Source organism: Micropterus salmoides, unplaced genomic scaffold (genome assembly GCF_014851395.1).
Source record: "Micropterus salmoides isolate LMB-PRFRI ecotype aquatic unplaced genomic scaffold, ASM1485139v1 Ms_hic_scaffold_11, whole genome shotgun sequence".
NCBI classification, from domain to species: domain Eukaryota; kingdom Metazoa; phylum Chordata; class Actinopteri; order Centrarchiformes; family Centrarchidae; genus Micropterus; species Micropterus salmoides.
Window position 1 is genome coordinate 2979888 of NW_024040152.1, and position 15328 is coordinate 2995215.

The 15328-nt window shown below is 40.3% G+C and overlaps 1 protein-coding gene across 1 annotated transcript; it reads right to left on the reverse strand.

Annotated features, from left to right (window-relative positions):
- Positions 1-509: 509 nt before the first annotated feature.
- On the reverse strand, positions 510-5598 carry hapln2 (hyaluronan and proteoglycan link protein 2). The gene is made up of 6 exons (XM_038710414.1): positions 5362-5598; positions 4988-5092; positions 2852-3208; positions 2416-2532; positions 2156-2338; positions 510-909 (listed from the first exon to the last, which is right to left on the reverse strand). The coding sequence occupies exons 1-6, from the start codon at positions 5393-5395 to the stop codon at positions 632-634; spliced, it is 1074 nt and encodes a 357-aa protein (XP_038566342.1). The 5' UTR covers positions 5396-5598; the 3' UTR covers positions 510-631.
- Between the last annotated feature and the right edge of the window lie 9730 nt (positions 5599-15328).

Genomic DNA, 15328 nt, shown 5'->3' on the forward strand with positions numbered 1-15328 from the left:
CGACTACTGTAACGGTGTCCTTACAGGGCTCCCTAAAAATCCATCAGACAGCTGCAGCTGATTCAGAATGCTGCTGCTCGAGTCCTCAATAAGACCAAAAAAGTGGATCACATCACTCCAGTTCTGAGGTCTTTACATTGGCTTCCTGTATGTCAAAGAATTGATTTCAAAATCGTGCTGTTAGTTTATAAAGCACTAAATGGTCATCTGGAGAAGGTCTACTCTCCCCAGAATCAAAACTAAACATGGAGAAGCAGCGTTCAGTTATATATCTAGAAAAAACTCCCAGGACTTAAGACTTTTCTTTTTACCACTGCCTTTATTTAGATCAAATGTAAGACTGTGGATTAATGTCGTGCACTGCACTGTGACTTTTACTGTCCTGTTTTATCAAGTTTCTATTTCCTTTTTAACTTTTTAAACTACTTTTTAAATGTATTTTATCCTATTATTTTCTATTTCACCCTTATTAAAAAATTATATAAATTATATTTTATTGTTGTTTTTTTTTCAATTTCCCAATTTGTTGCTTTTATGTTTTATGTAAAGCACTTTAAATTGCCTTTTTGTTGAAATGTGCTATACAATTCAACCTGCCTTGCCTTGCCTTGTATTTTTGTTTTATTTTGGGCTACCTATAGCAGTAGGCGCCATAAAGATGCATCGCCTTGTTGGGGAATCCAAATGAGCGTACCCCTGCTTCAGGGATGCCTCCACAGCGCTCCCGAGGGCTTCTGATGGGAAACCGTACGCTGCCATCCTTCAGCCATCCGCCATCACACTGGTCATAGTTTTGGAAACGCCAGGCGGCATAGAGCTGGCCCACCAACGCCAACTCCGCTCCCTGATGTTTACATGCATGTCCTGCCTGCTCGAAAGAGAACGCCCCCGATATGTAGGAAACAGAGCCTGTGAGAAGAGGAAAGACTTATGGAAACACACAGTTCAAACCACACTAATTTTTTTTATTTATAATAAATTATTATTTAACTTATTTTGTTCAGAATGGAATAACTGACTGCAGTTGAAGTTTCCAGGGACAGAGACAACCAAGTACTTTCCCACTGATTAACTTCGCCATGTCTCACCAACAGATTTTATTGTCCTCTGTCAGCCTCCTATCAGTCCCACTCTCACACTGTGGCTATAAAAGGTCACCTTGTTGCAACACAGAGTTGACATTCACTATTACTACAGTGAAACACTACAAAATGTTTGTGAATCTGTCCTTTACATAACACAAAACAGTGCTGCTCCGTTGGCAATAACAAGAAAACCCACACAGTGTGATGACTTTCCTGGAATCTGGGTTTGTTTCTGGTCCAGAAATTATGAGCACTCCTTTTAGTCTGATGTGGGCTATGAAGATAAAACTGATTATGAAATTGATAAATAAACTAGCCCTGCAATGTCAGTGAAATAATTACAGCATATATTTTTAGAGATGAGATTCTTATAACTGAGAGTTTTAGTTTTTTCCACAAAAGGAGGACTTTCAAAAATCTAAGGAATGATCTAAACAAACTAAACTGTGTTGTGGAGAATAAATCAAGGCAGTTGACTTTTAACAAACTCAAAATCTTGTTTAAATTCTCACCTTGCTGCAGTGATGTGCAGGTGTACTCCAGGACCTGTGACATCACAGTTGTGTGTGGTACAACAGAGCACACTGCTGATCCACACCCTGCAGCCTGCTCTTAAATTACTTTTTAACATTTAAAGGATAAATCTACATTAGTCTAAATTTTTCCTGTCAACAAATCCCGTAAAAAGGCCAATACCAACAATGTTAAGGGCATCCTTACCCTGTATGTGGTTCTTGAGCCATCTTGGTTCCTACTAAAAACATTATAATGTTGAACTATTTTTAAACATTAAAGTTTAAAAAATAAAACTGCTGTAGGTCGTTTTTTTTTTTTTTTTACTTTGTCATTTCATTTGAAGGACTTTACCTAAAGCCACTTTTATGTTACATCTCAGCTAAGGAGAAAATTTGAAATAAATAAATAATATTTAGTTTTTATTTATTATATTTCCTTTATATCCTTTAAGGTCCAGAGCAAGTCTTGGACAAACTCAAAGTCCAATTTGCTTCCAGCTTCCACTCAGGGAACTAGACTAAGCATTGGTACAAGCATAGCCACTGAAAGCTTACCAGACGCCTGGGAAGTAAAGCAGAAAGCATCGAACCGATCGTGATTCTTATCTTTTGGTCCATAACTGCGAATTCCAGGGACCAGCTCTCCTCCACAGGCAGGTCGAGGATGAATAATGGGGTAATGAACGGTTCCATCATGGAGCCAGCCTGCATTACACCAGTCCAGACCCTCAGTCCATGCTACAGGAGGAGACATGCTGATTTAAAAGAGCTGGTATAGCTGCAGACAAATTAGACAAATTAACACTATGTGGTACCTATGTACAGCTGGGTCAGTGAGGCTAATGTGCCATCTTGCTCAGTACAAGCCTCCTTAGCCTCATGGAAAGTGAATCTGTAGCGGCCATTTTTACTCTGATATGGAAACACCACACCTACAAATAGAAACCATGTGTCAGTGTTTATGTTTTACACTTTACTGTACTGTATCCTATAAATCCTGTCTTTCATCAAAAATGTGATTCCCAAAAATAAAATAAATTAAAAAAGATAAAATCCATGTCCCCCTGTGGGTGTAAAAACATTTTTAATACGTTTTACTTTATTTATACCAGTAACAGTTCATTTTATGCTTCATTAGCTATGCACTAGTGATATGTACTCAAAAGTATCTTATTTTCAGACACCAGTAAGGAGCCATTCCTTCAGTTTAACATTTTGAACAGACACTCGGCTCCGTATTGCTTCAGTTACCTTCAATCCTCAAAGTAATGACAACACTCTCATCTTCGATGCCATTGACAAGCTCGCAGCGATACGTGCCGCCATCTTCCAGCTCAAGGCTGCTGAGCTGTAGCGATGCGTCCATGGTGTGAGCCTTCCGGAGAGAAGCCCGCTGTCCAAGATGGCCGTATGGCTTGAAAGCATGTGCATTTAAAATCATGATAATGTTCTCCGTCCCGACGTGTTCCGGCTCCAGCTTTGTCCATTTCACTTTGTAATGGCTAGGTTTGATTCTCAGGATACACGGCAAGGTGACGTTTTGTCCCCTTCTGCCAACAACCTCAGCGTACACAGGAGGCTCAAGGAGGTACTTTAGTTTCTTGGATTCTGTGGGTGAAACAGGAACAATAGTTATGTATTGTAACTCCAGATTCTATGAGTATAGGTGCAGTCCTCTAAGGCTATCGCTATTGGGTTTACCCCTACGTGCACATGCGCGGCACTGAGAACAGCTTGTCTACGCCCACCCACAGCGTGGGTTGCGGCTATGTCTGCATCTTCTATATAAACAATGATGAGACCTAGCCATCGACTCCCACTTTTCTTCAGCACTGAGCTGTCTAAAGAACAAAGAAGATTCTGAAGTGACAATGTCTTCTAGCAAGCTGATCGAATCAGGGCGACACACCACTTTGTCCATATGGGTTAGCGGTGTCTGCCATGCAGGCTACATCATGGATTTCTATCCCGCTATCGGCCTCCACCTCCCTGCCATCCATCAGCGGCCTCGTCAGAGAGCTCCCTTCCGTCATCCAGAGAGCTGCTGAATCAAAATTAAAGGAAATAGCCTATGTTCAAGGATGAATTCACCCAAATAACACAAAGCGGAAACTGCTGCTAGAGTGTCCACACCTCAATCAGTAGGTAAATTACCTAATGTAGCTCAAATTTATACTAATGTTACGTGATTAATTGGAGTTGGTTCATCAAGATAAACAGTAGGTGGCCGTAACTTTCCAGTTACAACAAGATCACAGTCAAACCACAAATGGTGAAAAATAAAGTAGAAAAAAACACAATAGAAAATGGCATTTATATTTGTTTCATATTAATTTGAGGAAAGTTACAGTCTCTTCATCACTCCACACAGATCTGATGTTTTCCTCTGTTATCTGTCTTTTCAATGGAGCAGAAGCTTCAGAGGATGTTTAAGTCATTGGTAAGTATTGTTTCTAGTGCACTTTGTTGCATTTTGGTTGTATCGATTAACCATATTTTCAACCTCAGCCAAGAGGAAAAAAATGCGATTTTTTGAGTTTTATTTAAAATATTTGGTGTTTCCACATAAAAACAGAAGGTCTCCATCTGACCATGCCACTGTACCACTGGTGAGGAAATCCAATAAAATGGAGTGCTGGTCCGACATTGAATTTTTATCAACTGATAACCCAATCGCAGAAGGAAGTGGAGATGCTGTGGTAGACTTACAGCTCACAGCTTCTGACAGTCGTACAGGACCATTTTCTTTTTGGATTTAGCAGCAAAAAGCCATATACGTGTTTCAAAGTTTATTCTTCACAATGACGTTGGTACACGTTGAATCATGAGGGCTTGATATGAAATGTGAAATGGAGTGTAAACCACTCTCACCCTGATCATACCAGCACCGTTTTGGAGCGTAGCCTTCCAAAATAGTTGTTGGTGTCAAAGCATATAGAGCTGTGTAGCAACATTTTGCTGCCTTGTCTTTTAAGTAATTTATTATCTCTATTAGCCATCAGATGGAGCATCAGTAGAAGAAACTTTTAAGCATGTCGACATTTGAACGTTGCCCAATGCCGCTCTGATCTTTCTCCAAGTTTCTGTGCCTTTTGCATGTCTTTATACACTGAAGACCTTCATTGTGTTGCCCTCACGAAAGTGTCATACAAAAAAATGAAAGAAAATGTTGTGTGAAAAAAGTTCAAATCCCACCTCTACACATCTACACACCTGGCCAATCACTGTGTAACACTCAGATCGTCAAAAATTGTTGGACACAACTCTGTTGTTGGAAAGATGTTTTCACGGGCAGTTAGATTATCAAGCACCCCCTTAGCTATCATTAGCTGTAGACAAGAAGGATTACCAAAACGTCAATCACCACATTCACTTTCATTACTGTACCTGCTCTGTTGGGGGTATGTATCACTGAAGACCAGGCGAAGCAGCTTGATGTTAATAGAAGAATCACTGCACAGTTCATTCTGAAGGGAGTCACTCTTCCTGCTCCTACAGTTCATATTAAAAAAAGAGTAGAGTTTTTACAAAGAATAACTCTTTTATGCATAAACAAATCTCACTTTGTCTTTGTTCTCAAAGACCTGACAAGTTTCCATCAATAAGAAGAAATTGTAGTAATCAAATAATCCAGGGTTTTATGCATTTGTTATATTGAATGGCGTGGCAAATTCCAGGTCCAGCATGTTATTTACAAACTGTGTTTTACCGTTAGTCTGACCTTAGCAATGGTAAAGTAGAAAAAACACAACAGTACAAACCTGTAAAGTTGAGATGCTGCAGATGTCCAGTCATCCTCCTGGTTTGTCCCACATGACGACGATGCTTTCAAAGTGTCCGAGTTCCTGGATAACTCATAACTTCTGAAAGTAGAAGCTACTGTTTATCCCTGCTGGCTCTTTGTCCAAGTGTTCAGCTTTCATACCCAGTTCATCTCTCCCTCACTCTCACCTCCCCTCTGTCCTCACTGACACTCTTTCCTCACTGTTGTCAACAGTGTGTAAACAGGATTGTTGTCCTCTCTGCTCCAGATGTTGATGACCATATGAAGGTCTGACATGCTGTCTTTGTTTCTATTTTCCTTAGATTTCTTCTTCGTTTTGCTCATTCAAAGTCAGACAAAATGAATAGAGAACGGAAATAATTGATTGTAGTTTGAGTAGTTTTCAGTTTACACAACTAATATCGAAATGTGACATGGGAAGATGTGCTGTCTAGTAATACTTCCTGTGACTAATTATTTAATTGTAAAATCAGTGCTGTAGAAAACAGCAACTGCACTGCTTCCAAATGCTTAAATGTTTTAAGCTTTTTTAAAGACCCAAATTCGTCCCGTGCCTGCATCTTTAAGACCTGACCTGATCAAATCCAAGTGATCCCCAGACCCAAACACAACCTCAGACATGACGCTTTATTTTTTTGCTTTATTTAATTTATTACTGACCATTAGCTAGCTAGTCAATTGGTTATACACAACTGTTTATTTTCTATTTGCAAAATGTGCAGATGGCACAGTCACAGAAAGAGTGAGCAAGCGTATTACCTACTGAGCAAGCAAGCTAAGTCAACTTGTTTGCTTTCATTCTCCAACAAAACAGATTTCCTGAAACATCCTTAAGATATGCTTGTGAAATGTGACTTGTTGTCTTTCAATAAAGGTGTGATTCAGGCTAGCTGGACACAGTTTAGAAGAGAATAGAATATACTTGAATGTCTCTGTGGGGATGGATGTCATGACTTACTCATACGCAGTGAATAGAGTCTTGTACTGAGCGGCTACAAAAATTGTTATCTTCAATGTTAGTTACTGGGCTTGCTCACTAGCAGGTTGCCCTGCATGCTCATTTGCTAATTAGTTTTCTCTTTAACACTTTAGGTGCCGACATTCCTTTTGATTTGACAAGATTGGACAATGACCTGTACGTGCATTGCAAGTGGGAGCAGGATTCTGAGTAAATCACACAGTCTAAATGAATCTCAGCCACTGGCAAAAGCCAAACATTGTATGTGATATCATGAACTAGTGGGCGATAAAAAGTGTTTTGTCAATGTAAGGTTTAAGGACTATTCTAGTCCTTAAACCTTACAGTATTTTGCACCAGTTTAAAAAGAGTTGGCTTGTTTTCCAGAGTCAATCAAGGGTCATTAATTTCACACTGTTTCAGCTATCTGCAATCTCATTTTAAAATTCCTGAAACAAGAGAAACTATTCAGTAAAATTGTGCTCGAGGGCTAACGTGTGTGTTTTTTTAACCAAGTTCACATAATAGCTACTATATTGGCTTGTGCTGCCAAACAGCATAGTGTAGCTTACAGTGCACATGGTAATGAGCCTTCACTGAACCCTGCGGCCAACAAGCCTTCCTGCATATTCTAACCTTTTCCAGAGGGCTGCTGCCAAAGAGGACTATAGTGTGCATTCACCCATCTTTGTTATTGCCCACACAGCTTTGGGGACAGTGGGAGAGGAAGCTGTGTTCTGTGGGCTCTAATTTTGCGGACCCCGGGCACAAGGGCCGCATTGTGACAGTCACGGTCTCCATGCAGTGCCAGCAGGCGGCGGTCACGCAGACACCATCCAATGTGGAAAGAAGATGAAATAATGGGATTCTTCTGTTTTTTGCTTGTGTTGCTTCTCCATTGTGCTCCGTCATCAATGGGACTCTTTCTTGTCCTCCAATTAGTATTCACCCAAACACCTCTAGGTGAAAAGGGCCAACTGTCTCTGCAGCATTCTATCTATCTAAATAAATTAAAACATAAATTAATACATTTTGTTTCAAATAGAGAAACACTAGCAAATAAAAGCAATTCAATCAGAAGAAACAGGCAAATGAAGAAACAATAATGTATAAGTCTTTGGTGCTGAGACTCCACAGGGAAGTTGTTTGTAATCAAGGGGCATCTGCCCTGAGCAGCAGCAAGATAAATTCCCATATGGAGTCCAGACACTTGGCTGATGACTCTGCTGAGGTTGATAGGCTGATGAGGATGATGAAATGACAGAGCTGATGAAACTGCAAAGACTGGAAGTGACCAGCTAATGGAATAGCTGATATCACAACCAACAGTCCCAGATAATGAGGAAAGTGAGCGTGCGTGAGAGGGCATGGCAGGATGGTATAAGAAATAATCTACAGGCCTAAATATGCATAAGATTAAATCCCCACCCAAAATAAGGGGAGCTCTCAAAAAGCACAGACCAGGAAGCATTGTCACAGGCCATGATTAATCAAACAAAGATGGCATAAAATGCTGAGATGAAGCACAATAGTGAGCATAACACAGAAAATTAGATGACCCCTAACTGAAACTCTTAGGAAAGACCAGTGAGCAAATGATCAACAAACAGAATCAGAATCAGGATGAGAAGACAGTTCAGATGTTAAAGCTGGAAAATCTATTAGAGTGGAAGAAGTCTTTGCATTATTATGTTTCTGCTGAGGACGAAACCTGGGTGGGCACACTGATTTCACGCGAGGGTTTGTGCACTTGCTGCAGATGTCAAGGAAAACACAAGTCGGGTAATAGTCGGGTAACACTTTTGTTGAAATTATTACATAGGAATATTTTACGTGGTTGTCCATTACTCTTTTCATACCAAACTTTGTGTGTATATGCAGGATTTTTTAATGCAGTTTAACTTGCTAAAAATAGATGAAACAATTCTTTCACGTCACGACCACACTAGAAAACAGGGTTAGTAAACAGTATAGAGAGAAACTTTGAGGCCAGTGACAATATTACTGTGGTTGCTGTGTGTAGCCCATAAAAATAAAGTGTAGCTGCAATGTTTCCGGTTAATAGCTCTGTGCTGGGCCGGTGACAGGTGTGTTTGCAGTCTTTGTGTGCTCTGAAAGACGTCATGGCAAGTCAGCTGATTGACTGTTAGCTTATCATGCTCATACTACATAAACATATGCATCAGATGTTTTTAGACGTCTGCTGATAGAAACAGATGAATGACTTGTGTCAAAAAAAAAGGGCGGAAATTAGCATGTCCACCCGGGTGTCATGTTTACATTGCTGCAATGTGTTGGCTGGAACCGATAAATACCCGTGACTACTGCAGAGTCATTTGACCTGAGATTGAATGCCAATGCCACATGTAATGCATGACTTAGCTTGCCCACTAGCATGAGCAACAGTTCAGTATCCAGAACAGTTCATGCAGATATTTGATTGAGAGCTACAGAGCGCTGCTTCGCTGGAGAAACCTTTGTTTAGGTACAATTTTCTTATCATGCCATCATGTGGTAGCTTTAACACAAATTATATAATGCTAAATTTTATTTTTTCTATTTTATGTTAGAATGAATTCTAACTTGAAAGGTAAGAAACATTTGAAAGCCTTGAAATATTGTTTGGCTTTAAAGAAATGAGGATCAGTCATTACTTGGTTCTCAGTAACTTAGCAACTTATTCCAGTCTACAGGTGAACTCTCTTGGCCCTGCAGTACTACTTCTCACACTTAATTTCCATTTGAGTGATGGATTTGTTCTTGCAGCCCTTATTTTTTAGGTATCTTCCCAAAGTAGAGAATGGGAAGTGGGAATCACTTAGACTTCGTTGTTTCTAAATGTTTATCCTATTTAGGATCTTGTCACATTATTTCAGTAGGAACATAATCAAAAAATCTGTTGTAAGCACAAACCGCCCTCATGTACAATCGATGAACAGCGCTGATATGAGCACGTCGGGCCTGCCTGCTGCCCTGACACCGTATCAGTTTGCAAGGTGAACTAGTGCGTGACTATTTTGATGAAAGGTGTGACAAGCTGCGGGGTCATGAAGGCAGTCCCATTGGTAAAACTATGTACTTTCTGGGAACATTTCTACCAGGTTCCCCCTTTCCCATGTAAAGACATGTTATCCCCTGAAACATTTTTTTACAGGGATGTGCACGGACCTTTTTAGGGACTGTTACTCTAACCTGAAAAAGGGCAACCCCCACCTGATTTAAGGTGTCACCCATCAGCATGTCCCTGGAGGGTGTAAAATATGGTCATTTAACTAACCATAAATCAATTTAAAGAATTAAGATTAATGTAAATGACAAAAACACATTATTGCATGTTTAGGGCTCTATTACATAGCCCGGGTGCATTTGTATGGCTTGCCGTACATTTAGGGCATGTACGAATCCTCATTTGCTAGTTCAGGGTGGAAAAATGGTCATTGCAGTGGTTGAAAAAGGTCGTGCTCAGTCTGTGAATTAGTCATGGGTGTGTTTTGGGGCGTAACATGCAATAAACCAATGAGAGTCATCTCCCATTCCCTTTAAAAGCCAGGGGCGAGTTCAGCGCCGACAAAACGTAGCAAAACTCTTTTTTCAATGGAAACGGTGGTGCCTCAAACTGTTTTCCTGCCTTCTGAACACCGTTGTGTTTACAAACTTAACGCAGCTGATTGGGTAACACCTGTGGCACGCCCACCAAACAGAAGAAAACATACCTCAAAGCCCGTTGCATAACGTTGCATAATGTTGCAAGGAAACATGTCGTTCAATCCGAAAACATTTTGCGATTGAACTCGCCCCTGGTGCGCTTGTACCTCGTTAAATACCGCATGAATGGCACATTATAAAAACCATAATAAAACACATAGAAATAAAAAAGTGTGATGCAGACTCGCAGCATGGACTTAAGTGTCGATATGATATAAAACCTTTTTTTGAAGCTGAAGCCTTGTTACTCTACAGTTCTGTGCGACAGATCCATGTTATATATGCTCCTCCTCTATGAAACATGATGTTAAAGATGAAACTCATACACTATATATGTACACACTCATACTATGCACTGATATAATATGCTGTGTATTTATCATTAATTGAAACATTTGCTTTTAGTTAGTTATTACTCCCCACTTTAAAAAAATGCTTCTGAGAAAAAAGGACTGTAATTTTGCAATTATGGGCTACTTGTATTTATGCAGTATACAAGCATAAACCAAATGGACTGTTGTTTTAGCCTGCCCTTGTTCACATGCTTGATTTTTGACATTCTTACTGATGACCCTGCTTACGAAGCCCTGGCTGGGAGTTTTCAGTGTACTGACAGATTTATTTTCTTCACAGTGAAGAAAGCTAAATGTTTCTGACAGCTCAGAGAGGCTCCCCTGCCTGACTGAGGGCTATATGTTACGTTCGTGCACGTAACTGCAGGTACCCTTGTTGTCTTTGCATACCTCAAACATGACCTTTGACCCTTCGTTATGCAGCAAACAATGAACACGTTTAAAAAAGCTCAGCCTCAGACAATCAGTATATCAGTGGAGCAGGTACATGTATGAGATTGTGTCATGTCCTCCACCTCTGCATAGCCTGCAGTCAGTCAGTCAGTCTCTCTCTCTCTCTCTCTCTCTCTCTGTGTGGCTATCTGCGATTGCTAAGTGGAGACAGGTGTGCCGGAGCCCCGAGCAGTGCCTCACCAGCTGCATCTCATCTTGCAGTCAAGTCTCCCATAAACACTCAGCTCTATCATACTCACCTTGACAGATTGTAGTACCTGCTCAGTCAGTCTGTGTTTCAAGCCACTACTGTTTGACATTGGCTTGTTTGTTAACCCCAGCCTAACTGTGTTTCTCCTCCCCTTGCAAATCCATCTTCTCTGCCCGGGATCCCTGCTTGCTTCAACTACATACTGGGGTTCAGCTTAGCATCAGTGTACTTCCTGTTCTGCTCTGCAACCTCCAGCTCAGGCTCATATCCATCCCCCCCCAAGCCCTGCAATAAAGTTGCTTCTCAGTGTCTGCCTCTCTGTGTCTTGCGTTTAGGTTCACTAGCTCAGCAACATTATGTTGTGTGATTGGACAGAAAACTATCAACCAGTGTATGGTGCGGTTCTTGGTGAAAGAGAAAACTTTCTTGAAAACTACACGATGACTTTGATACCCTGACCTAGACAGTTTTTTTAATGTGGGTGGTGTCATATTTTAATGGTGTGCTGATAGTGCAGTTGTCTGAGATTTGTCATATGACTGTCTATATATTGTCTTGACTATGTATTAATTACAAAATGCCACAGTTCTAGTAGTTATGGTCATCTGACATGCCATGTGACTCTCCATATTTACATTTTTGTATTGTCACATTTCTGTGGTGTGCTGATGGTTATCAAGTGATCGGTCTCTCGCACTGCATTTTTTTAAATGTCTGATTCGCATAGTGTTCTGATGATTGTGTGAGACATGTGACATGTGACTCTCACCAGTCTCCCAGCAGACATGCAGGCTCTTCACTGATTTGGTGCTCAGATATTCTTTTCTGCCAGGTGCTATGAAGTATTTCATCTATGACTCATTCTCAGAAACCTGCCCATAGCCTGTAGCACTTTAACACTGTTTAACTTTATTTTTTAATCGTAAATGCTTCCACAGTTTGCCATTAATGTAAATTAAGTAATTTAACATGTTTAACAAAACAGCTGTGGGCTAAGCAAACAGAAAACAATGTCTAAACAGGAAACATTTGACCTGTTGCACTTTGCATGGAGCGATTTACTGATGAGCCTGTGGCTCATCGACCAATCACTTACCGGTTATTTTTGTAACACATCGACGTCTTGTGTGTGTCACATGGGTATCAGCAACAGTGTGTGTGTGTGTGTGTGTGTGAGCGTGTATGTGAATGGATATGTACATTATCTACATCTCTCCTAGAACAACAAGGATCATTTTCCAGTCCTCCTGGGGGAAAAAACATATGATAATGTCGGTACATACACGCAGATACACTGATCTCTCTCTGATCTGATGCCATTTATCTCATAAATCAGATTTTTGATGTGATTTCAACACACACAGCATTTGTGCTAACAGGGTTACATTTTCCAGACGATTATAACTTATTTTAATCCTTTACAGTTTAATTACTGAGTCAACATAACATTTATTGCTTGTATTAGAAACACAGTCATTGGAAAAGGAAGCTGAGGTTTGGATTAAAGACCTTAACATGATCCACCCAGCCAGAGCACCCAGACCAGGCACCAGGGTACAGTTGCTAGGACAGAAAAGAGTCGGGATAGGAGCCATGCTTGCCCAGCTTGGACTTAAGGCTGCTCCTGGCTTTCGTCTGACCTAGGTGAAATGGGACTGGCTGGCCAAGAAACATAAAATCAGATACTGGTGTGCACACATTTTTACAGAGACCTGCTTCATCAACATCATGGATCAAGCACTTGGCGGATTCGGAACATGGTCCAGTTCTGAGCCAATAAAGTGCAAGAAAGCGGATTAACAATGTTTACCAAATGTTGAACTTTTTCCGTGACGATAAAATTCATATTATCATCACTATCTTGTTATTGCTGTTTACATTCTCCCATACAAAATGTAAAAAATGCCCCTTAGAATTTTACTTTCAACAACATTCCTCAGAGACTTTGGTCCATATTGCCGTGATAGCATCACGCAGTAGCTGCAGATTTGTCGGCTGCAGATGGACGATGCGAATCTCCTGTTCCACCACATCCTTAAGGTGCTCTAGTGGGTTGAGATGTGGTGTCTGTGGAGGCTGCTGGAGTTCAGTGAACTCACTGTCATGTTTAAGAAACCAGTTTGAGATGGTTTGAGCTTTGTGACATGGTGCTTTATCCTGCTGGAAGGAGCCGTCAGAAGATGGTACACTGTGGTCATAAAGGGATGGACGTGGTCGGCAACAATACTCAGGTAGGATGCCGCGTTTAAACAATGCTCACTTGGTACTAAGGGGCCCAAAAAAAATATCCCCCACACCATTACACCACCACCAGCAGCCTGAACTGTTGATACAAGGCAGGATGGCCAAATTCTGACCCTACCATCTGAATGTAGCAGCTGAAATCGAGACTCATCAGACCAGGCAACAACCATGCCATGTTCAAAGTCACTTAAATGCCCTTTCTTGCCCATTCTGATGCTCAGTTTGAACTTCAGCAAGTTGTCTCGACCACCTCTACATGACGAAATGCATTGAGTTGCTGCCATGTGATTGGCTGATCAGCTGTTTGCGTTAACAAGCAATTAAACAGGTGTACCTAAGAAAGTGGCCAGTGAGTGTATATGTTACCTTGTGATAAATAAATTACCTTGTTCCCTTATTGTTATAGTAATGAAACAGCTAATAGCTAATAGACAGCCGACAGATAACTGCTAATACCATGAAAAATATTTTTATAACACATTATGAAGCAGATTTTTTTTCTGTCAGGGTGGCACCCAATATAATAGCTCTACAGTGCATTAGGAAGTTCAGTGTAACATACCTGTACATCTTCATATCTCTGTTACATAACAGGCAGGTTTGGTCTTGCTCTTATCTCCATTTCATCTGGTGCCAGGCCTCTTGTAGATTGGGAGATTGTGTTATCAGTGGGGCCCTAGGAGCCAGCCTGCTGCACTGATGGAGTGACAAGAAGCGTATGTCCTACTACTGTTCGATTAATATCACCAAATGAACAAATATCGATGACCTGGAAGTAGCAGAAGAAGCATTACGGTTTTCCTTATGTAAAGAGTAGCAATATAACGAGTCAATTTCAAGTAAACCTCAGTTCCCCGCTTAATATAGTAGAAAAATAAACAGTAGAGGTTTTTAGACAATGAACAATTTTTTCTAACTGACTGGTTTGAATAATATGGTTTTGTTTTGATTTTGGGCCGAGATATGCCGTTTTCACTCTTCAGTGGCTTCTAGTCTTTTTTAGAATCCATTTTAATTTGCTGTTAATCACATACATGGCTTTTCAGTCCAGGTCTTCTACCTACTCGAGCCTTTGTGGCGCCTCGGCTCTGGAACAGTCTTCCATTGAGCATAAGATCAGCTGACGTTGTTACTGCTTTTAAATCTTGTCTAAAATGCATTTTTATGGAAAGGAGGTTACGGTGCAATTTAAAATATTTGATGAATTGTTAGTGTGTTATCTAAAATCTGACATGAATGTCAAAATAACAGGGACGCTTTGTATTTTTACTCGCACGAGACTCGCAAGACTTCAAATGTATGTCTGCTGAGTTAACCCTGGAATGACCTTGACTCTTGGCATCTCTGGATCTCCGGTATTCAACAAAAAAAAAACATAATCCCTGTAATCACGTCTATCAGACATTTATCTGGTAAGGGTCTGGAACGATCATTTCAATAAAATTGCGGGCTTCATAGAGGAAAAGGATAAAAAAGCTAGTGTATGGATGAACTACAGAGCCTAGTAAATTGTTATTAAAAACAAACATTTGTTCTCTAGAGGATAATTCCATTTTATAACAACTTGGGTCTTTTCATAGTTATTTCTATTGGTTTTGATAACAATGCACTAACCTAAATAACAGCTGCTCCCTGAAAGAGGGATTCATTCACTAAAATGTTGTTAGCTAAAAATTACAATAATAATACTTTTATATATATAGCACTTTTCAAACAAAAAGTGCAAGGTGCTTTCCAAGGTCAGAAAATTCAAAACATTAGCAACATTAGGGACAATTGCAAGACGTAAATAATAAAACATTTGCATATACTCAACTTAGCTGTGTAGTATATCAGCTATTAGGAAAATCCTTTCTATAAAAATTCATTTTAGACAAGATTTAAAAGCAGTAACAACGTCAGCTGATCTTATGCTCAATGGAAGACTGTTCCAGAGCTGAGGCGCCACAAAGGCTCGAGTAGGTAGAAGACCTGGACTGAAAAGTCATGTATGTGATTAACAGCAAATTAAAATGGATTCTAAAGAAGACTGGAAGCCACT

Bases quoted from the DNA above. Each gene is read 5' to 3' on its own strand.
- hapln2 (XM_038710414.1), bottom strand. From the start codon at position 5,395: ATGACTGGACATCTGCAGCATCTCAACTTTACAG. The intron at 3,209-4,987 runs GTACAGTAATGA...TTTCACCCACAG, and splicing joins ACATACCCCCAACAGAGCAG to AATCCAAGAAACTAAAGTAC. The intron at 2,533-2,851 runs GTAACTGAAGCA...TTCTATTTGTAG, and splicing joins CATTACTTTGAGGATTGAAG to GTGTGGTGTTTCCATATCAG.